Below are 23773 nucleotides of genomic sequence, written 5' to 3'. Positions count from 1 at the left end.
GCCATCCATTAGCTTTTCCCCCAAAGTCTCTCTTTGAGGACCCCAGAAAGGAGGGATGGACAGAATTATATTACCTTTTGGAACTAATACTGTAACTCATTTGTGTGTGTGTTTACCTGCTTTAATCTGATAAATAACTCTCATTTATTTTTCTTAGTGAATAAATCTTTAGTTAGTTTATTATAGGATTGTCTACAAGGGTTGTCTTTGGTGAGAGATCTAGGGTGAAATTGACCTGGGGTAAGTGACTGGTCCTTTGGAACTAGGAGTAACCTGTATATTGTAATTTTTGGTATAAGGGCTATCTGTCACAAGAGAGAGCTTGCCTAGGTGGCAAGATTGACTCGAGTGCCCAAGGGGACTGTCTGTGACTCCATGTTAAGGCTTTATAGGGCTTGAGGAGTTCACACTTGATACTTGGTTGGTGAAATTGAAGTATAGAACTCACAGCCAGTTTGGGGGTTTGTGCACTGCTTCTTCACAGTCTGCCTTGGGGTTGGTACCCACACTCCTGAGAAACTCCGGACAGCTTGGCACTAAGTAACGGTTTCTTGTGCAATTTATTCCTTGTTATTGATTGGATCTTCCTGAGGGTTAAGACTGCAAGATGCAGGTTTTCTTGTTCTGTGGTAAATCTCTGTTGTATTCACCCCACCACCCCGCTCCCCTGAGCGGAATTAAGCATATGTTTAAATCTGAAATGCCCGCAGATTTAGAATTGTATTGTAATTTTGGCACTGCTCTATTATGTATAATTTTTTATATTTTTATTTTTTAGGAGGCAGCTTTCAGAAAGGTTGTGCAAGCAACTATGGTGAGAGATCGTCAGCATGGGCCAGTTGTAGAACTCAATAGAATACAGGTAATGTAACTAAAACTGTGATTGTAATGTGTGGCTAACTCTAGTGTTTATAGCGCAAAAGCGAATGAGATTAATTATGCGCTCTTATGAGGACGACCGCTTTAAGTGAGTGATCCTCTCATGGATTGCACCCCACCAGATTTGATTCCACAACTTCCCTTTGGCAGTTACAGTGCTTTGTTTAATGACTGAGGGTATGTCTACACAGCAGTGTAAGCCTGGGCTCAAGCCTGAACCCTCCCGCCCCCCCTTGCATCCTCATACCAATGCGCGAACCTATGGTCCCAGGACCCTGCAGGGCTGGAGGGTCCAAACCCATGTTAAGCTGTGACTTAGGGTCCAAGCCCTATTGCTTTCCTATGTGCGCGTGGCCCCAGTTTGACTCGGGTCACAGTCTTCCAGATGTATCCCAGAGTTCCTTGGGGAAACTTCCTTAGTTGTCTCTATGCCTACAATATGTGGTGCAGTCTGTTGTACTCTATTGCAAATGGAAGCCACACCTCCCTTTGCAAACAGCTGCAGCTCAGATCAGCATTAACCCATTGTCTGCTGAACCCTGGTCTGTGAGTATGCTATGAGAGAGCCTATAGGGTTTTCAATGGAGATGGATCAGAAGAAGCTATTTGCAAATAGAGCTGCTTCCTGGTCAAAGAGCACAACCAATTTTTCATGCATGCTCCCCGGGCACCCCTGCACATGCAGCCCCAGGAGGGACCATGGGAGCAAGGGCGGGAGAGCAGAGCCAGGACTAAGTGGATGCCCTGCAAGGAGGGGGAGTGGCAGAGCTCTCGGTTCTGCACAGCTGGGGAAGGATGAGTCCAACACCCTCCTGGGCAGCCACTTGGTCTCTCGCTGGCCCCCTGTCCCTCCTGGGGCTCTGCATGCAGGGGTGTCTAGGCAGCGTGCACTGTCAGGGCAGCGTGTGGGAGCCAGTCCTAAAACCTTCCCACAGTGTTAGTGTCTCAGGCTCCTCCTTGCTCCTGTGCAGAGCTTCCCTTTAGCGAAGACGAAAGATGATGGGCGGGAGGTGACTCCCAGCTGACGGGGTGTTGGGAGTCATCACTCCCCAAGCTGTCCTGAGCTGGGAGCTCTGCCACTTCCACTGCCTGCAAAGCAGCTGCTTGGTCCCGTTCCGCTCTCTGTCCCTCCCCCACTTTCCCTGGGGCTGCGTGTCCAGAGGCACCCAGGCAGTGTGTACTGTGAGGGTGGTGAGTGGGAGCCAGCCCCAAACTTCTCCTCAAAACAGACAAAATAAAAAACCAAACAAAAATCCCTTCATTGAACAGCCCAGTTTAAAAATTAAGAATCACAAAGTTTCATGTTAATAGTTTGACAGCCCTGGAGACTGACGTCCTAATTATCCTCAGAACAGGGGCAGATGGATATTTTACTACCAGTGTGACTCAGCCTAGGAGTGGAGAGCCCAATTTTCAGATCAGATGACAGATCAGTATAAAGCCTTCTGAAACTGCAGCCATTCTACTGAGACAGCCACCAAAGGAGCCAATTATGCAGTTTAAGTACTCGTGCTCCTTGTGGGCACCTGAGTCCCATCCATCGCACCGTCACAGTTAGTTTTCCCACAGTACAGTAGGTTTATAGGGCTACAGTGTCGACACTGTGAGCGGGGGAGGTGCTAGGGACCTGGTTACTTTGGTTCCAGCATGGGTCAGGTAATCCCTTAACCTAGGGTTAAAATGCAGAGTAGATGCTCAAGCCCAGGGTTCCCTGACGTGGGTCAGCTGACTCAAGTCCCACTAACCTTAGGCTTACATTGCTGTGTAGACTTATCCAAAATGTCAGAGAGACTACTAGAGAGATAAAATAAACTTGGTTGAATGTGCTGGAGATGGCTGCTTATTTATGTCTATTACTCTGTGTACTCTGGCACGTTAGAGTTACATTATGCAGCGTGGGATCCCTTGTGTACAACAGGGCTGTATTAATTTCTGTGGCTGATTGGCAATTATGTAGCAATGCCAACTGATCAAATCATTTGAAAGCCTGCTTGGTTCTTAAGAAGTAAGAAAAAATGATAGAAAGGGGTAGAAGGAGCTGAACACTGCTTTGGAGGGAGCAGGGGATTGTGAAGCCATTCAGGGATAGGGATTTCTAAGATGAAAGGATGATATCATCCATTCTAGATCCTAAATTCTGTGGGAGTGGAGCTCCCCTTTGAATGACTTACGGGCTGCACATCTGAGGAAATCTTCTGCCATGACCAACTCTAATTTTGCAGGAGCAGAGCTCTGTACCTGCACAATTTAGGAGCCTTGAATGACAGCTGTATTTACTATAACCATCTCCTACTCCCTTCTAGATCTTCAGTCTTTCATTCTGCTATAAGCCACCTTTCCGTCAGCCATGAAGTGCTGATCTCCCGTAGACCCCCTAAATAGCAGAATAACAAGCTAGGGTTTATACAATATGAGGAAAATTGTCATTTTGTTTAAATTTGTGGCACAGATTTATACATCTTGGCAAAAAGGTAATTTTTTGGGCCACTTGTGTGGTTGCTTGATTGTGTTATATGTGGCTGGCTATCCTACCCTTCCTCCCTCACCTTCCTCTTGGCAACTGCTGTTTTTTCTCCTCTCTATGTAAGATTTCACATTCATTGATCCTGATTCCCCCCACGTTGTCTACAGCCCCCAATGCTCTAATCTCTCCAAGTCACTTTGTAGCTTGGTTATTTCCTACATTGTCTGATCCCTGCAATTTAATAGGATTGAATTTACACCAGAGAGCTTCCAGATCTAGTATACAAGGCAGCATTTTGGGATACAAAGTTGTGCACTTCCTTTTTAGTAGGTTTAAACACTTTGTAGTTGGTGCAAAGGGCATGGAGTAGTGGTGGTAATCAAAACTTGTGGGGTGGACTACAACTATCAAGACGTCTTGTGCTTGACAGTGTGACAAGCACATGTAAGGACCATCTCATGTAAATCCCAAGGAGTTGCATAATATCAAGAGACATTGATAGATTCTGATGTCTGTATACCCCTACATTGTCACGTGAGCAAAATCAAGATAAACTCATATGACTGAAGCGCATTTTAAAATGCCCTCAAGTATACTTAGGGAACAGGATATTAAACTCTTGTCCTTTCTTGAGTATCACATGTGGTCACATTGAGGGATGTGGTTATTATGAGAGGATTCTTCCCCCACGTCATTGACGTTGAAAAATGTAATGCCAAGCCTTAGGCCAGACAGGCCTTTTCCGCAAATATTTCTGTAACATTGAATAGTAAAGTACTCTTTCACTTAAACTGACAAGAACTAAAACTTATATAGTCCTTTTGCTTTTTTCCCTTTCATGTTATGGTACATAATGCAGAAAGTTGGAAATCTACCTTTTTATGGAATTAGATCAGCCAAATTAATTTTTTGAAAATTGCAATGATCTGGCACTTTTGTTAATGACCAGAACTATATTCTGCTTTGTTTATACTCCACTGCCTGCTACCTCTTCACATCAGGGATTTCTCTATAAATATTTAAAGGCTTTTTGCTAGCCCATCTCTTCTGACATAATTCTATGTAATATAAAGAGCGTGCTGCAGCTTTGAATTTTTTTTGAGAAGCTTGACTAAGAGCATCTTCATTTTAGCTTCCTTCTAATTGTGTTTACTTCATATACTCTCAAATTACCTTTCAGTAGTACAGTTTCCTCATATCTATAACTTAAATAAGTAAGGTCCTATTTGAATCATGGGATAATTATCCAAAAATTGCAGCTGAGTTGTGGACAAGCCATGGAAAATCATGGAAAAGTAATAGACCTTATTATTTGCAGTTATAAGGTCCATTATTACATTTCCATGATTTTTCCCTGTTGGTCACGTGGGGCTGACAGTGGCGGCCTGGGACTGAGAGCGGGGCCCCCTACTGTTGGCCTTCCCGGGCAGCCAAGGCCCCCACTCTCAAAATTGCAGTGGAAGCCTAATAATTGCAGCATTCACAGTTTCCACAATATTATGAATTAAGAAGGGCTTTATAGAGGAGACAGTAGTGTCTAAGATGTTTGGGTCCTCATGCCTGTTATTTCCATTGTGGAGTAGGTTAATGAAAACAGGATTTTCCCCTGTCCTTCCATTCTTCGTTGAACTTGGATCCTTAAACCCAATCCCACCTGAAACAAACTGGTAGCTGCCGGGTACCACTTTGTGTCAGGAATAGAAGCATTATTCTAGCCCAGAGGTGTCATAGATGTGAAGGCTAGAAAGGACCATTATCTAGTCTGAACTCCTGCATAACACCGGCCATAGAACCTCACCCAGTAACTTCTCCATCAAGCCCATAACTTCTGTTGGAGTTCTTTTAGAAACATCTAGTCTTGATTTAAGGACTTCAAGTGATGTAGTTTCCATCATGTTACCCTAGGTAAGTTCTAATAGTTAATTACCCTCACTGTTAAAAATGTACACCTTATTTCCCATCTGATTTTTTTTAGCACCCAACCATTGGCCGTAGTTATTTCTTTTTCTGCTAGATAAAGAGCCATCTATTATCAGAAATCTCTTCCCCATATAAGTACTTGTAGTTTGTGATCAAGTCACTTCTTAACCTTCTCTTGGATAAACTAAATTGATTGAGCTGCTTTAGTCTCTATCAGATATGTTTACCAGACCTTAAATAATTTTTCAGCATCCTTTTTGAAGTCTGGTCTTACTGATGTGTTCAGTGTAAAAGTGATTTGAAGGAGGTCCATGTTTACTTATTGTCCCTGGGTTGGGATATAAATTAAGGACTTCCCTCAATTCATACCTAATCTCCCACAGATATGACTGGAAAGTTTGGCATCACTGCACTTCTATTTATTATTTATTTGTTCAATCCCTTATTGTCAGTGTCACTGATGAGAACCCTCTCCCCCTTTTAGGCTGCCACTTCTTCTGGTCTTGGTTCTCTTTTCCCTTTTCTGTTTCTGTTCTCTCCTTGTGAGTCTCCTGTTTTTCCCCCCCCATTTTCTTCCCTTCAGCAACACCCAATTCCCATGCTTAATTCCTCTCTTGTTCCTAAAATGATCATTAATAGTTAAGGTTAACACTGCAGTGGGGCATTGTCGTCCTTTCTCGTTTAAATGAAATTAATAGGGAACAGGGCATTTCTCCCTCTGAGTCCTTGTTTCAGGCTTTCTGCAGATCAATTTACACTCAGTTCATGTTTAAAAGATTATCTCTGCAGAAGGCTAGAAAAAGTATTATTTTTTAAATGAAAGTTGAAATTTTCACAATCTGAGGTTTGCAAGGCTGCATATAAATAAATCATGAGAGCTGGATCCATCCCTATTCTAGTGTTTTCCCTAAAACATTCATAAATGCTACATATTCCTAAATGATCTGGAAAAAGTGGTAAACGGTGAGATGGCAAAGTTTGCAGATGATACAAAATTATTCAAGATAATTAAGTCCGAACCTGACTGCAAAGAGTTACAAAGGCATCTCACAAAACTGGTAACCAGGCAACAAAATGGCAGATGAAATTCAGTGTTGTCCATTATTTTGCATTTGATGCTTGGAAACATAGTCTTAACTATACAAACAAAATGGTGTGGTTTAAATTAACTGTTCCACTCAGGAAACAGATCTTGGAGTCATTGTGGATAGTTCTCTGAAAACATCCCCTTAATGTGCAGCAGCAATCAAAAAAGCTAAGTTTAGGAACCATTAGGAAAGTAATAGATAAGACAGAAAATGTAATGCCACTATATAAATCCATGGTATGCCCACATGTTGAATACTGTGTGCAGTTCTGGTTGCCCCATCTCAAAAAAGATGTATTAGAATTGGAAAAGTACAAAGAAAGGCAAGAAAAACTGTTAGGGATCTGGAACAGCTTGCATATGGGAAGGAATTAAGAAGTCTGGGACTGGTCAGCTTAGAAAGGAGGTGACTGCGGTGGGATGTGACAGACGGCTATAAAATCATGAATGGCATGAACAAAGTGAAAAGAACATAACACAAGAACCAAGGGTCACCGAGTGAAATTAATAGGCAGAGGGTTTAAAACAAACCTAAGAAAGTACTTCTTCACATAACACCCAGTCAACCTGCGGAATTCATTGCCAGGAGATATTGTGAAGTATAACTGGGTTCAAAAAAGCATTAGATACGTTCATGGAGGATAGGTCCATTAATGGCTATTAACCAAGATAGTCAGGGATGCACTCCTGTGCTGTGGGTGTCAGTAAACATTTTACTACTAGAAGCTGGTATTGGACTTGATAAATTGCCCTGTACTGTTCATTCCTTGTGAAGCATCTGACACCCGCCACTGTCGGAAGACAGGATACTGGGCTAGCTGAACCGTTGGTCTGATCCAATATGGTCATTATGTTCATTCTTCCCCCGTTGCCTCACATTTGCTCTGGGTGATGGATCAGAAGGGCTGAGGTGGGGAAATGTCTTGGTAGGTGGTGATAAGTGGAAATTTAGACTGATTCTGTCTACTTGTGCCTGGGGGAGGGTGGGGCAGTTGGAAGAGAATGTATGGTAGTAAGAGCCTGGCAGGAAGGGGAGATTACATCTCTAAAAAACCATGGACCATTTGAAATTGAACTTTGGACCATTAGTGTATATTTCAAATTTAGCCTGTGTAAATTCCTTGGCATAGGTACAGAGTCTTGTGTGAGTATAGTGCCAAGCATGTCAACAATATTCAATAAACTTTGTTATGGTCTGATGTAACACAGTGTGGTACAGCCACATTATAACGTGCACTTGTTCACTTGTTAGGTAAAGCGTTCTAGAAGTAAAGGTGGATTGGCTGGTCCTGATGGTACAAAGTCAGTGTTTGGTCAAATGTGTGCTAAAATGAGTTCCTTCAGTCCAGACAGTCTTCTCCTACCTCATCGTGTTTGGAAAGTAAAGTTTGTTGGTAAGAATTACTTTTTTTCTCAACCCTACTTCCCCCATAACCATATTCTTTTATTCCTTTTTGGGGGTAGGGGGTGGTATTCTAGCGGGGGGGGGGAGGGGAAGGGGAGGGGGGAGAAAATACTTAAAATGTTGAGCAGTGCAAAGGCCATTTTCCAAGAAATTCAGGCCCCATGTTTAGGTTTTGTTAAACCTAGTATCAGTAGAAATATTTCCATCATTGTAATCTTAAATTCCAAAGATAATGCATTTTAAAAATCAAATATTCTCAAAGATGCAGATTTCTAACCCAAATGTAAGTCTGAAATTGAACCTGACTAGTTAATTTTCGCTGAAGTCACAATTTGCATTTCATTTTAATGGTAAAAAGTAAACTAGATTAGGATGTTGCTAATAAACTTCCAATCTGTGGCTATATTGACATTTTTAGAACTGTATCAAAGTGAAAGACTAATGTTTTAAAATATTCCCTAAGAACCTTATGTTCATTGAACCTTTTATTTTTCCTGCCATCCTCCTGCTTCCTTATTTTGCCCAGTGGTGGCACAGTAATAATACCTGGTACCTTTAAGAGAGAATACAGTTTAACCAGGAGCTTAAAAATATCACAATATAATTTAAATAGGATTAATTGAAACTGCACTCTTAATCAAGGTCATGTTGATTAAGCAAAGTAATTTTTGTTTCTTTTTGTAGTTCTTAAATGCTAACTTTGCAAATGTTTTAAAATGTCTGGCCGTTTATGGTAACGCTTATACAAGGTTGTAAAATAATCATGTCTGTCAAGGAGGAAATTATATTATAGAACCAAAATTTAAAATGCATTAAATTATTTTATCAATATGAGAATGTAGCTTTTAAATACAATTTTTCTATTTATCCATCGCAAAGGAGAAATATTAATAAATTTAATTCAGGACCACATTTGGAAACATTCTTGAAATGATCTGCATGTTTAAACCGACTTTTGTTTTCACAAGGCGAGTCTGTGGATGACTGTGGTGGAGGTTACAGTGAATCAATAGCAGAAATGTGTGAAGAGCTCCAGAATGGGCTTACCCCTCTCCTCATTGTGACCCCGAATGGAAGAGATGAATCTGGAGCAAATAGAGATTGCTTCCTGTTAAACCCTGCTGCCAAGTCTCTCTTACATATGAACATGTTTCGTTTTCTGGGTAAATTTCTTAGCAGCACTGTAATAATTTTACCAAATCTTTGAGCATGTGAAGTGTGTAGTATTTAAAAAATATTTTTTACATGTCCAGGTGTGCTGCTGGGCATTGCTATCAGAACTGGCAGCCCTCTAAGCCTAAATCTGGCAGAACCAGTATGGAAACAGCTGGCAGGGATGAACCTAACAATTGCTGATCTCAGTGAGGTAAGTATGCAGTTTTTGATCATAGATCTAAGGACATGTCTACCTTATGGGGACTGTTCCAGCACAGCTATGGTACTGTAGCTATCCCAACATGTACCTGCCATATAGATGCAGTGTGTACATTGTTGTCATAAATATAAAGGGAAGGGTAAATCCCTTTAAAATCCCTCCTGGCCAGAGGAAAAATCCTCTCACCTGTAAAGGGTTAAGAAGCTAAAGGTAACCTCGCTGGCACCTGACCAAAATGACCAATGAGGAGACAAGATACTTTCAAAAGCTGGGAGGAGGGAGAGAAACAAAGGGTCTGTGTCTCTGTCTGTCGGTATTCTGCTTTTGCTGGGGATAGACCAGGAATGGAGTCTTAGAACTTTTAGTAAGTAATCTAGCTAGGTATGTGTTAGATTATGATTTCTTTAAATGGCTGAGAAAAGAATTGTGCTGAATAGAATGACTATTTCTGTTTGTGTGTCTTTTTTGTAACTTAAGGTTTTGCCTAGAGGGATTCTCTTATGTTTTGAATCTAATTACCCCGTAAGGTACCTACCATCCTGATTTTACAGAGGTGATTCCTTTACCTCTGTTTACTTCTATTTCTATTAAAAGTCTTCTTGTAAGAAAATTGAATGCTTTTTCATTGTTCTCAGATCCAAGGGTTTAGGTCTGTGGTCACCTATGCAAATTGGTGAGGATTTTTACCAAACCTTTCCCAGGAAGTGGGGTGCAAGGGTTGGGAGGATTTTGGGGGGAAAGACGTGTCCCAACTAAGTTTCCCAGTAAACCCAGTTAGAGTTTGGTGGTGGCAGTGGATATTCCAAGGACAAATGATAAAATTAATTTTTACCTTGGGGAAGTTTTAACCTAAGCTGGTAAAAGTAAGCTTAGGAGGTTTTCATGCAGGTCCCCACATCTGTACCCTAGAGTTCAGAGTGGGGGAGGAACCTTGAAAGTTTTTGATCATAGATCTAAGGACATGTCTACCTTATGGGGACTGTTCCAGCACAGCTATGGTGCTGTAGCTATCCCAACATGTACCTGCCGTATAGATGCAGCGTGTACATTGTCATAAGGGATTTTTCCTGAACTATAGTTGCTACATTGACAGAAGCATTTTTCCGCCGATCTGGCTGTGTTTACTGTGGGGGTTAGGTCGACAATAGCCATGTTGCTCAGGGGTTTGAATTTTTTTACACTCCTTAGTGATGTACCTTCGTGTCCTTAATTTTAAAGTGTTGACTAGGTCTAATTTACAGAAAGTGAGAGAGAGCTGTAGATGGAGGTTGAATTTTGACTAACCTTTTTATCTTTGAGCCAGTGTAAAGCTCTGTTTTGTCCTTAAAGTTAGAAATTTAAATAAATTGAAGTCTTATGAAAAGAGTTAGGCTTCACTGTGTTCTCTAATTCAAACAATTAGTTTGTCATAAGCGATCACAAAGGGAAATGAGAAACTGGTTGCTTAAAGGGGACTTTCTAGTAAAGATGGATAAAAATTGTACACACACCGCTCCTGAATTGTTTGGGATGGACTTCTAGGACAAGAAGTTGTGTGGTGTAAGGGATGGTCTTTTATGCAGTTTAATTGTATTGCTACCCTTATAGTAAAAGCTAATCTCCAGAGGTACACTTCTGTATATTTCTGCTCTTGAGTTTATGCATCTAGGAGACCAGGCAGGAACCTCCACAGCTTTGAACATTTAAAATTTTAGAGATGCTCTTATGAGAGGCAGTGGCCCAGTCAGCAGAACGCTGGACTGGACTCTGAGTCAGGAGACATTTCAAGCTTTGCCACTGGCCTGATGGTGACCTTGGGCAAGTTACATCATCTTTCTGTGTCTGTTTCCCCATCTGTAACATGAGGATAATGATACTGACCTCTTTTATAAAGCACCATGAGATCTACAGACAAATAGCACTATATAAGAGCTAGACACTTTTATTAGGATCTTTGTTACAAGAGCAGTTCCTTTCCAGCTGCAGTCAGCAGAGAAGTTTTGTAAGGGCCATATTATCTCAGCTCACAGCAGTGCTTAACTTCACAACACCTCATTCATATGTTTTCCCAGGTTCTTACCTGTCTCTTGAGTCAGTTTTTTACTGTTAAAAAAGATTTTTTTTTCTTTCACTGATATGCTTTGAAGATGCCTGTAGTATTGTATGAATATTAGATGTTCTCTGTTTGCCTGATTGTTTTTATGTTTGCTGTATGGTTACAAGGAGTTAATTGCAACAGGAATGGTAGACCTTTAGTTACCAGTCCTTAGAAGGACAATGCAGGTGGTTAACTGGCTGGCTGGCTCTATTGGGGAAAGGTTCTAGCATGTAACCCTAGGGGAACTTTCAAGATGGAAAACTGAAACAAAGAACTTTAGAGCAGATTAAAAAACCTGAGCCCCTGAGCTTGAAGGTGTAGTGGGCATACACACAGTGGAACTGCAGGAGTTGCAGACTGTCCTTCTCACTCTGAGGTTGAGGTACCTGACATAAGACATGCCTGCCTAAATTTGAGGTTAGACATGTAGACAATTTCTGTTACTATCCCTTAGTTTTTGTTATGATTTTATTTCTGAGGTTGAGATTTGTTCTGAAAGGGCTGTTTTGGATCACTGTTTTCATACTGGTCACAGGAAAGTATTGCAGGTCTCAAACAGCAGTCAGGCCTGCTGAGGAATCATGGTTTACACAGGGGTACTTTACTTCACGACCCAGTCTGAGAGTGGGAGAACTATAGGATTCCCAATTCTGCCCCAGGGAAGTGAAGTGCAGGCATGACATCTGGAAGAGTTGCACTCAGAGATAGGAGGGGTCAATGCTGCAGCGAGCCCGAACTGTGACAATAGTGGTCCTGCTTTGTGCATATTGTTTGTTGTTGTTGCTTCTGGAATGTATTCTCCTTTTTCTTATCTGTGTCAGGTTGTTTGATGTTTACTGCTCTGAGAATTCACTTAATGTATTGATCCATGCTCTTGCCAAACAGGACTCCTGTGAGATGTTGCAATGTTCTTTTGAGAACAAGAGAATAGTCCATGTGAGGCACCTGTAAATCCAGTCTCAGTGGTGATCTGGTTTCTTGGCAGATACTTTTTCCTTTCCCTTTCTGTTGCGGGAGGGGGTGGGGTCACCTGGACCACAGAAACCGATGGAGTTTCATGCAGAATACCGTGCTACTCTGTTACTTAAAAAGCCAGTTGGATGACTGTCTTCATGTCAATTATTAATTCTGGGTAGTTTGTGTGACTAGTCCCCTTTGTCCTATTGTGAAAAATATTCCTGTGCCATATGAAAAGTACACAGAGGTGAAGAATGAGTAACTTCAGTTTTAGCTCATGGATTTATTTTCCTTTGAAAGGTTGATAAAGATTTTATTCCTGGGCTTATGTACATTCGAGACAACGAAGCTACTTCTGAAGAGTTTGAAGCCATGAGCCTTCCCTTCACAGTTCCAAACGCAAGTGGTCAAGACATTCAATTGAGTTCCAAATATACCCATATTACACTGGATAATAGAGCTGAATATGTGAGACTGGCAATAAACTACAGGTTTGTTGAATAACTTCACTAGTTTAGATTTAAAGAAATTGTGGGAACTATAGAAGCGTTGCTTTTATGCAATGCTATGCAATGTAGTGCTCTGGCTTCGTGTATAGTATTAGCCAATCTTTTCCCTGTCATTATAGTGTAAATCAATATCCTTTGAGAAGGAAAAAATGGAATCATTAGGTCAGGCATATTCTTGAGAAAATAAGGGGGGATTAATTCAAGCTCACAGTGGTGGACAAAACTGTCTCTTGTCATCTTGGCTTGCCCAGAGGTTGATCCAGCCTCCTCTGACGTGGGCTTCACAGTAGTTGTCCATGTCTGTCATCTCCAGCCTTGCTTGCTGTAATGTGTTCTACTTGGGCTTATCCTTAAAGTCCTCTCAGAATTTCCAGTTAATGGAGACTGTCATTAGTCTCCTTTTAATGTGGAGCAGAACCATAAGAGCCTGCTACATCTGGACTCCAATCTTTCCCTTGGCTTTCTATTCAGTTTTAGATGCAAAACTGAAACAGCAAGTTTTGCCTCTGGCAATTGACTTGAGACTTCAGTTGTTTTAAAATATAATTTTAAAACGTATCTTCTAAGAGACAACCTATCTAAATTCTCAATCACTGAGGGACAACCTACACTCATTCCTATATTTGCTTTCTACAACCAATTCTCTGTATAATTTTTCATGAGTGATGTATCCGAATATTTGGATGCTAATATCTAAACTATATCATTAAATATATTAATCTTCTTTGGGTTATTGCTGATTATGTACTATAGGTATTGTATTACTTTTAAACAAATCTTTGTACTTTTGGATAATTCAAGCACTATACCCGAATGTACAGACGCTCTTTTCTTAACGTATGTATTATATCATTTTAACATTAGCTTTAGTAAAAATTTTATCCTCCCTTTTCAATCCTTGCCTAATGCCATCTAACCATCACATGTCAGGCAGATATACTCCAATTCGGCTGAGATGTGGTTTAGTTCAAGATAAGAGTGTGGGTTGGAAAGGTGGCTTTGTGACCCCGTATTTGGGGGATGGTCTGATTTTTACCTTGCTTACCCATGGCTCACAAAGGGCTTTTCTGACTGCCAGAGTTTGCCAGGAATAGGAATACTGCATCACTCTCCCCACTTTGAGTAAAAACAGCCTTGACTGTTATCTTCTGCTCCACCCTCATCTTTGTGCTCGTCTGTTCCTCCATATAATTAGATTGTCAACTCTTTGGGGCAGAAATGGTCATTTCATTATATACGTACACGGGGCTTTTAGCCAAAGTTTTGCAAAAATTAGGTCCATTTTGCTGGAGATTGCATGGGATCTTGCACATGAAATCATAATTAAAGATGGAGTATTAGCAACTAGTTTTTAATATAGTGTAATCCTTTAATATAGGATAACTTGCGCAACTTTCATTTTAGTTGTTAATCTGACAGTAATTACATCCAAGTTCACCAAATTTTGAACCTCCTAAATTGGACAAGAGCATAGAAGAAAAATCTTTAACGAGAACGGAGAAAGTTTAAGCTTTTTTAATGTGAAGACAGCTTAGTCATTTTATAACTGGCATTCCCACATACTTTCATACTTCATGTGCAGCTAAAAGGGATTCCAAAAATGGTGAAATTCTTTCCTGCCTAGAAAACATTAAGAAAATCCCAACCTTATTTTAAAAACTAAGGCCCAATTTTTAACCCTGAGTTAGGCTCCTGAATCCATATGTAGACACATAAATAAGTGCTCTAATCTTCAGCAGCACTGAGCAGCCAGAATCTTGAAGTCAGTGGAGCTGGAGGTGCTCTGCACTTCTTAAACTGAGGCCACTTTTAATTAAATAGCTGTATTTGCATTTAGGAGCCTAACTGGGTATCCCAGGATATGAAAGTGTTGTTGTCCCAAATGCTTATTGATTAGTATAAATGAGGCAACAAATTGGCATAATTAAGAAATGATTTTTGGACTGTAATTTTAATTCACAATGCAATGCTTAATTTTAATGCACAAGGCTCAAATGATCACGATAAGTGTTCACTGAAACTTATTTCCGCTGAAATGTCTTTCTACAGGCTTCATGAATTTGATGAACAAGTTGCAGCAGTTCGGGAAGGGATGGCCCGGGTTGTTCCTGTTCCTCTTCTTTCCCTCTTTACGGGATATGAACTGGAAACAATGGTATAGGTTTTCACATTCGCTACTTCTGCTGGATTGATGATGTAAAATTAGGCCATTTACTTGAGTCTTACTGATCCAACTCTCATGTTTTAGCTCTAGTAAAAACATGCAGTCTAATTATAGTAGATTGCATGTAGTTTGTAGGTGAAGGAGAGGAGTAGCAAATATTTATATAGTTGTCCGATCATACTTTCACAAGAATTACTTTTTATGCAGTTGGGCAGTGTGATGTAATAGATTAAGTGTGGAGCTAAGAACCAGGAACTGCTGAAATCTGACATTTGACTTGGAAGGAGATCATTGAAAGAGTTGTTGAGGGCTAATTCAATTTTGTACAGCACTTCAAAGATGTAAAGTGTTAAGTTTAGTCATTGTCCCTGATGCTAAGCTTCACTGTTTGAAGGAGTTAATGGACCATAACTAGTAGATGTTTGGAATGTTCATTTTGTCATTGAAAAAGCTAATTAAACTTTTTGACGGAAAGAAGGGAACAAATTGCTTTTGACCGATTTCTGATCAGTTCTTTTTCTTGTCTTCATGTTTTAATTTCAGGTATGTGGAAGCCCAGATATCCCACTTCACCTTCTGAAGTCTGTAGCAACATATAAGGGAATTGAACCTACCGCCTCCTTGATACAGTGGTTCTGGGAGGTGATGGAATCCTTCTCCAATACAGAACGATCTCTCTTCTTACGTTTTGTATGGGGCAGGACAAGGCTACCTAGAACTATTGCAGACTTCAGAGGCCGGGACTTTGTTATTCAGGTAAGGTCAAGAAACCTGCAGGTTGGTAATGAAGGAGTGGTGGCAGACAGGAAAATGTGTTAACTTCACTAAACAAGTTTAATATCAAGTTCACTTTAGTGTTTATAGAGCAATAGAGGATGCAAAATGCATAACTAAGCAACAGACTTTCATTTAAATATTGTCCTTGGTCCAACTCTGGCTATTTCCTGTGATGGGCTATTTATTTATTTATTTATTTTTGAGATCTCCTCCTCCAAACCACCACCTCCTGCCTATTTTGCTTCTGTTGGTGAGTTTCCCTCAGTAGTCGTCACCGTTGATTTTGCTAGTGTTCACTTAAGAGACACATTATCTTATTAAATGTTTCAACTTCATACACTGAAGCTATGTTTTTAGCACTGGAGGATTTTTTTATATTTTACCAGTTACATAGTGAATCTAGCTTGTTCTTTAGTATATACTATTCATTTCTAAGAGCCTCATACTATAGAGAACCATGTTTTTGATTTTGTATGAAGATGTGTTTGACTTAGTTATTATTTTTAAAAGTCTTCTTAACATCAGGGTAAATGTGTGATTTTTTTTTTTTAATTACTTTTTTTTAATCCTAGTCTTATTTTAGTATGTTATGTCCGTGTTGTTGAACAATAAAACTAATGGCTTGTGCATGTTGTCTGACAGGTTTTGGATAAATACAATCCTCCAGACCATTTCCTTCCTGAGTCCTATACATGCTTCTTTCTGCTGAAACTGCCCAGGTATTCTTGTAAGCAGGTACTGGAGGAAAAACTGAAATATGCCATTCATTTCTGCAAGTCCATAGACACTGATGATTATGCCCGGATAGCACTGACAGGAGAGCCAGCTGCTGATGACAGTAGTGATGATTCCGACAATGAAGATGCAGATTCTTTTGCTTCAGACTCCACACAGGATTATTTAACAGGACACTGAAGCAAATAGCATAAGAGACAAATATGTCACAAGCACTGAGGCATGAAACGCCACTAGTAGCATTTGAGCAAAGGAGTACAGAATATGTATAACCAGAGGAATACTAATCTTCTGAACGTTTGTTACTCACAATAGGAATAATGGAGTATAACTTAAGACATCTGCTTAGAATAAATGGCACGGTATGTGGGCATTTAACATTTATTTTAAGAGTTGAGAGTGTCCCCCATAAGACTGCACTACATTTAGAAGCTTTGTGTTTACTAAAGTGTTGTAAATGTTTATATACATATGGTAGTGCAGCATCCAGAAAAAGCAGTGAAACCTTTAAATTGTGGGTGCAATAGATTTTTTTCATAATAAATGTTGTGTTATGTGTAACTTCTTGATTGTATATTGGAAATACTGTGCAACAGCTGATAGTATTATAAATATTTCAATTAACTTTACTAGAAGTTTGTTTATTAAAGAACTTTTTGAACATTAAATTATCAGTATTCCTTGAAATACATCTATAGGGAATTAAACAAAAAAGGTCATTAGGTTCACCACATCCCCTTGTTTGTATATTTTAGCTTATGCATTATGTATCTCAAATCGATACCTTTCTGTGAACAGCATCATAATTCTTATCATGGAAAGTGTATTGTATATAATTAATTTGTGCCATGTATATGCAAAAATTATAATTTCCCTCTAAATAAAACTTCTGTCACAAAGACTTTAGTATGACTTTTTATGGTAATGTATAGAGGGTACGTAGAAGAGAACTGTAAAATGGTTTAAATCTTTAAGGCTGTATCTATGCTAAGTTCTTTTTCTGCAGCCCAGTGTCACAACCCATTGGCCCACTCCCTCAGGGGGTCCCCTGGGGAGATAGACCAGCATTGTATGTTGCTAACGCTGTGGCAGGCATCACAAGGCATTTGGGGAAGGGTGAAAGGTGTGAGTGTGGAGTGAAAGATTCCTTTGCAGGTTACGAGAGGCCGTAGAGGGAGGAAAGGAGAAGGGAATGGGTTAACTCAACACTCCAGCTAGGTCCGAAGATAAGATGCTGAAGGCCACAGCACACAACCAACTCTCCGCTGCCTGCCAAGAAAGACGGGGGCCTGGATTCCAACCAGGAATGAGAGAGGATTCAGCTGAACAGAACTGCAGGGGCTGCGAAAACTAGTGAGACAGTGAAGGCCAGCGAGGGGGAAAACAATAGCTTTTACATCTCTGAAGCCGGTGTGTTTAGGGAACGCTGAGGAAGCCACGGAAGGCTGGTTTGGACTGGTACAAAGAGCATGGGGGGCAGATGTCCATGAACGAGACGCCCCCAAAAGACCCCAGGACTTAAAACCCTCCTGAGAGCTGAAGCAAATCGGAGATCAACAGCGGACATTAGACGGCCTGTGCACAGGACAGAACTCTCGTCTACCCTTCCCCCTCTTCTTCGTACATTACACCCAGGCTTGGCCAGCCTCGGGTCATGCATGTGTGAGTATGAAAGTGGGTTAGTATGAAAGTGGCCCTAACACTTTCTTTCTTCCTCTGAGTGATGTGGGAGCGTTCCCAGCACTCGCTGCTGTTGTTTTATTAATAAAACTTCAAAACTTAGTCACTTGGTGTGCTCCTTCATCTCCTCCCCTAGTGATACTGCGGCCTCAGCCTGATCACCTGACGCCTCAGGCAGATTGGTAACATAATTCTGTCACGCCAGTACAGTAACTCCTCACTTAAAGTTGTCCTGGTTAACGTTTCATTGTTACATTGCTGATCAATTAGGGAACATGCTCATTTAAAGTTGTGCAATGTTCCACTATTACATTGTTTGGCTGCCTGCTTTCTCCACAGCTGGCAGCCTCCCTACGCCCCCCCCCGCCCGGCGCCTGCCGGCAGACCCCACAGATCAGCACCTTCCCCCTCCTCCCCGCCTCCTGCCCGTGGCAATCAGCTGGCTTGTGGTGTTTAGGAGGGAGGGGGGAGGAGCAAGGACTTGGAGCACAGGCTTCCCCTCCCTTCTGAACACCGCAAACCAGCTGATTGCCCCGGGCAGGAGGCAGTGGGGGGAAGAAGGGGGAGCCTGCGTGCTGAGTCCTCACTCCTCCCCCTTCCCTCCTGCCTCCTAAATGCTGCAAGCCAGCTGATTGCCCCAGGCAGGAGGGAGGGGGGAGGAGTGAGGACTCGGCATGCCTCCCCCTTTCCTCCCTGCCTCCTGCCTGCGGCAATTAGCTGGCTTGCCGCGTTCAGAAGGGAGGGGGAGGAGTGAGGATGCAGTGTGCAAAGTAAAGGGGGAGGAGGGGGGAGGGAGAGGAGGCAGGTCAAGGGTGGGAGCTTGGGGAAGGGGTGGAGTGGGTGGGCTGAGGGTTGAGTGATGACGATCCTGACAGGGAATGCAGCTCCAAAGTGATTAGGAAAAAGAAAAGGAATACTTGTGGCACCTTAGAGGCTAACCAATTTATTTGAGCATAAGCTTTCGTGAGCTACATTGTGATGCATCCGATGAAGTGAGCTGTAGCTCACGAAAGCTCATGCTCAAATAAATCGGTTAGTCTCTAAGGTGCCACAAGTACTCATTTTCTTTTTGCAAATACAGACTAACACGGCTGTTACTCTGAAAAGTGATTAGGGGAGTTGGTCATCTAAATGACTTACTATAAAGAAATTTACCAAGAAAAAAAAAAAAGGGAAAGCAAAACAATCTCTAGATGTGTTTTTTCCAGTTCAGAAAGTTCAGCAGGAGGAGCAGCCGGACAATCCATGCTCTTCCACTCTCTGACTCCACCACCTCAACCAAGCTTCATACTCAGCAATGATGACTGTAGTATTAAATTGCTTGTTTAAAATGTATATAATGCCTTTTGTCTGGCAAAAAAAAAAAAATTCCCTGGAACCTAACCCCTCCTATTTACATTAATTCTTATGGGGAAATTGGATTCGCTTAACTTCGTTTCACTTCGTCGCATTTTTCAGGAACATAACTACAATGTTAAGTGAGAAGTTGCTGTATCTCCTACAGTTCTGCTGCACATGGGCTTTTCTCCTCCTCTATGCAGCTTCCATAGATGAGCCAAAGCTGCATTGCCTTGGCGACGTCCTGTTCTCCCACTTGTTGACCGATCATCTGCCTCTGCAGCAGCAGACGGTGGTTCGCTTAGCTCCCATTCTTTTTCTTTTGACTTCATTGCTTTGGGCATTTTTCAGGCAGTTTGAACTTTTTGCTTCATGCTTCCTTGCCACATCCTAGTCCAGTGTCTGAGCAGTGCAGTGGTCACAACCACCTAAAGCCCCTGCTGCAGTTCCTCCTCACTGGGCTCCTCTGCCCCATCACAGGTATGGCAGAGCAACTGCTCAAGCATCAGGCAAAGTCCAGAAAGCTGCTTTGCATACAGAGCACCTTCTCAGTCTCAGCAGAAGGCAAATCATGCCCAGCCTGCTCCAAGTGAGCCAGCCAACCCGAACTCTAGTAGGGCATAAAGCTCTGAGTCACAAGCATGTTGAGTCCCCTACCCACCCAAGCAGGCAAAACTCCACTACAGAGAAACCAACCAAGAGACAGATCAGAACAGACGGAGACTCTAAGGACAAAGAGGACTTTATCCAGCCTTCCCAGGGGGGTAAGTCCTGGAGTAAAACAGGACCACAAAGATAACCCTACTGGGATACTGGTCCCCACCACAAGGCCTAAATTGGGTCTTAAATGGGGAGAGATGCTGGGTTCCTAAATAGTGCCCCCTGCTTCCCCAGTCTGGATCAGATCCCATCCACAGGAGAGTGGGACTCGGATGAGAGAGAGATCGGGGGAGGGGAAGAGTTCTCTAGAGGGATTTGGCTCCGTGTAGAGCAAGTCCCAAGAAACCACATTCTGGCCATGCTCAGGCAGCCACACCTGCAAAGTGTGCCAAAAAGTCAGAAAAGCCCAGAAAGTACAAAAATATCCAGAAGGCACTTGTCCTTTGAGTCAGTTGCTGCTGCCTCTACCAAGAAAGGAGAGCTCTTGGGCTTAGAATCTGAGCAGGACTCAGGTAAAATGGAGCTAAAATTCCCCTTACCCTTCCCTGGAGAAGTTTGAGATCATGAAAAAGTTTGAGGCCATTCGGTCTCTCATTGGCCCTAAGAGTCTTTACAAAAATGCTTGTGGTGATCATAGCTGGGCTCGGGTTACTCACCTATACCCCTTTCTGGATGACATTCTAATCAGAGTGCTGACCTAGCCTGGGTTCTAGATCACCACAGTGTGAACTTCAGATCTCCTGGAAGCCCATGGTTTTGTGATAAGCACCAAGAAAAGTTCCTTGATCCTGAAAAAAGAAAAGGAGTACTTGTGGCACCTTAGAGACTAACCAGTTTATTTGAGCATGAGCTTTCGTGGCTCATGCTCAAATAAATTGGTTAGTCTCTAAGGTGCCACAAGTACTCCTTTTCTTTTTGCGAATACAGACTAACACGGCTGTTACTCTGAAACTTGATCCTGAAAGTGGACATACGTATGTCAGTGGCAAAGATCTAACCATTACTCAACAGGTTCCAGAAGATCCAAGATCTCATTGCCATCCTGCACAAGTGCACACTAGCTTGGTGCCTTCAGCTGCTGGGGTCATGCATAGGGATCACCCCACTGACAGGATCCCACAGCAGGCGCCTAGGCCTTCCTTCTGAAAGTATGGGACCTCTCCCTAGAACACGTGAAAAATCATGCGATGAGCCCAAGCCCAGTACTGTACTCTGCTCTCTAGCATGATGGACAGTCCCTGGAAACATCCACAAGGGGGCCTTCCCTATGCCTTCCAGACCCTCTGGTTCTCACAATGGATGCCAGCATGCTAGATTGGGGAGTACACTTGGGACTCAGAATGGTGTAGGGTACCTGGAGCGCTGAGGAGAGGAAACACAGCACAAATCTCCTGGAGCTTGGAGCTGTCAAACTGGCTTGCAGCAGGTTGCAGAGCTACCAATAGGGCAAGTTGGGCAAACTTTTTGGGCTGAGGGCCACATCTGGTTGGGGAAATTGTATGCAGGGCTGGGGCGTAGGATGTGGGAGGGGGTGCAGTGTGCAGGAACGGGCTCTGGGCAAGGGATTGGGGCAGAGGAGGGGTGTGGGATTTATGAGGGGGCTCAGGGAAGGGGGGCAGAGGGCAGGAGGGGGCTCAGGACAGAGGTGCGGACTGTGTGAGGGTACTCGGGGCAAGGGTTGGGGTGCAGGAGTGATGTGAGGTGCAGGCAGGAGGCTTAGAGCAGGGAGTTGGGGAGTGGGGGGGTGCAGGAGGGGTTCGGGTTCCGGTCTGGCGCCACTTACCTAAAGAGACTCTACGGTGGTACCAGTGCACAACAGGGCCAGGGCAGACTCCCTGCCTGTCTGCCCTGGCCCCACGCCGCACTGCTCCGGGAAGCGGCCAACACCATGTCCCTGCGTGGCCCCTGAGGGAGAGTGGGCATAGGGCTCCACGTGCTGCCCTTGCCGTGCCTCCAGGTACCTCCCCCGAAGCTCCCGTTGGCCGCGTTGCCTGGAGGCCAGGGCAATGCACGGAGCCCTCTGCCTCCCCTCTCCTGGGCCGCAGGGACATGGTGCCGGCTGCTTCTGAGAGCAGCGCGGGGCCTCCAGCACCACAGGGGTCAATCCTGTGGGCCGGATGCGGCCCACATGCCATAGTTTGCCCATCCCTGCAACAGGGCAATCGTCCTGGGCCAATCAGACAATACAATCACAATTGCATACATAAACAACCAAGGAGGAACAGGGAGCATAGCTCTATGTGCAGAAGTGATGGAGATAATAGAATGGACAGAAAAGATCCTTGCTTTCCTAAAGGTGTTACACACAGAAATGGAGATGAATCAGGAAGCAGACTTGCTTAGCAGATGCACAGTCAACAACTCAGAATGATGCCTGAACCAGGAAGTTGTCTTCCATCTGATCTCAGACATTGTTTTCCCTCAGTTGATCTGTTTGCAAGTTGCAAAAACACCAAATGGCTGAAATACTTCACTAGGGAAGCAGAATCCAAGTGCAACGGGGCACCAGTTCCCATGGACAGAGAGCCGTAAGGCCTGCTATGTGCATTCCCCCCTTCCGTCGAAAGCAAAGTTGGTCGTGATAATTCTGTATAGGCCAAGGAGGCCATGGTTGTACCATCTGATAAAGCTGAAACTGAATTCACCATTACAGCTACCACCCAACAGCTTTCCAAAGCACTCTTCTCCACCCAAATCGTCTTCAGTTGAGAAGCCTGGTTATTGAAAGCCTGTCTTCTGAAGTCGTCAGGACTTTGCTCGTGTCCAGGAGAGTCTCCAGGATAAAAGCCTGTTCAATCAGGACCAAGTTTAGCCTTTGGTGCCAGGAGAGCAATGCTAATCCAAGAGATTCTGGAACTAGATCTACCTTTGAATTTTTCTAAGAAGAGATGGATTAAGATTCTCAGCCCCACACCATAGCACAACAGGTATCAGCCATTAGAAGAGTTCTATCTTGAAAATCTTTGGGCTCTTTGGAACAGAATCCCCAGGTAGCCAGATTTCTCAGAGAAGTCAGCCTGACCAGACCAGTCTTTCCTAAATGGGACATACTGCAGGTGTCGAAGGCCCTAACCACTCACCCTTTTGAGCCTCTCTATATCAGTCTTGTGTATATCCATCAAAACCTGTTTTCTGGTTGCCATCGTATCTGGTAGTCATGTTTCAGAGCTATCTGTATAGGAATCCTACTATATGTTCAATGAGGACAAGGTGGTACTGAAAACACCAAACTTTTCTCTCCTGGGTTCTCTTTCCCGTATCTTGGAAGAGATTATCCTTCCTTCTCCCTAAAGCCACAGCACCTGATTTAGAAGCCGTGGCACACTTTAGATGTCAGAGCACTGAAAAATCTCTCACCCTCACAGAATCCATACAGAGGTCAGGTGTTCTGTGTGTCTCCTTTCACTCAAAATGCTAAGAGCTCAGAATCTCAAGACTAGATGGGTCAGATTGTGCATTGTTGAGGCCTTACAAAGTGTCAGGGACTCCTGTTCCAGAAGAAATCAGGGCACAGTTCATGAGATCCATGGCTGGGGCCAAATGAGCATGTACCTCCACTGTAGAGATATGTGGAGCACCCACATCGTCATGGATTAACACCTTTATCAAACACTACAAAGTGGATTTTCTGTCCTCCACAGAAGCTGTCTCTGGCAGGAACATGCTCCAGGTGGTGGTCTTGTAATGGCCTTGCCTTCTGGACAACTCTCAATGCGGTGGGGAGTCTGTCTCTCTCTTTTCAGTTT

At 42.9% G+C, this 23773-nt stretch overlaps 1 protein-coding gene across 3 annotated transcripts in view; it reads left to right on the top strand.

Moving 5' to 3' along the window:
• The window catches only part of HERC2 (HECT and RLD domain containing E3 ubiquitin protein ligase 2), a 317314-nt gene extending 300066 nt beyond the window's left edge, over positions 1-17248 (top strand). For all 3 annotated transcript variants that reach the window (XM_073353148.2, XM_073353158.2, XM_073353169.2), the window contains exons 86-93: positions 779-862; positions 7603-7744; positions 8724-8918; positions 9009-9121; positions 12465-12655; positions 14723-14828; positions 15381-15593; positions 16257-17248. In XM_073353148.2, coding sequence (XP_073209249.2) covers positions 779-862; positions 7603-7744; positions 8724-8918; positions 9009-9121; positions 12465-12655; positions 14723-14828; positions 15381-15593; positions 16257-16529 — 1317 coding nt within the window. In that variant the 3' untranslated portion in view covers positions 16530-17248. The remainder of the gene's footprint in view (positions 1-778; positions 863-7602; positions 7745-8723; positions 8919-9008; positions 9122-12464; positions 12656-14722; positions 14829-15380; positions 15594-16256) is intronic.
• Positions 17249-23773: the final 6525 nt, after the last annotated feature.

Source organism: Lepidochelys kempii, chromosome 1, assembly GCF_965140285.1.
Source record: "Lepidochelys kempii isolate rLepKem1 chromosome 1, rLepKem1.hap1, whole genome shotgun sequence".
Lineage (NCBI taxonomy): Eukaryota > Metazoa > Chordata > Testudines > Cheloniidae > Lepidochelys > Lepidochelys kempii.
The sequence above is the reverse complement of the archived record's forward strand: the minus strand, read 5'-3'. Positions and strand labels throughout refer to the sequence as shown.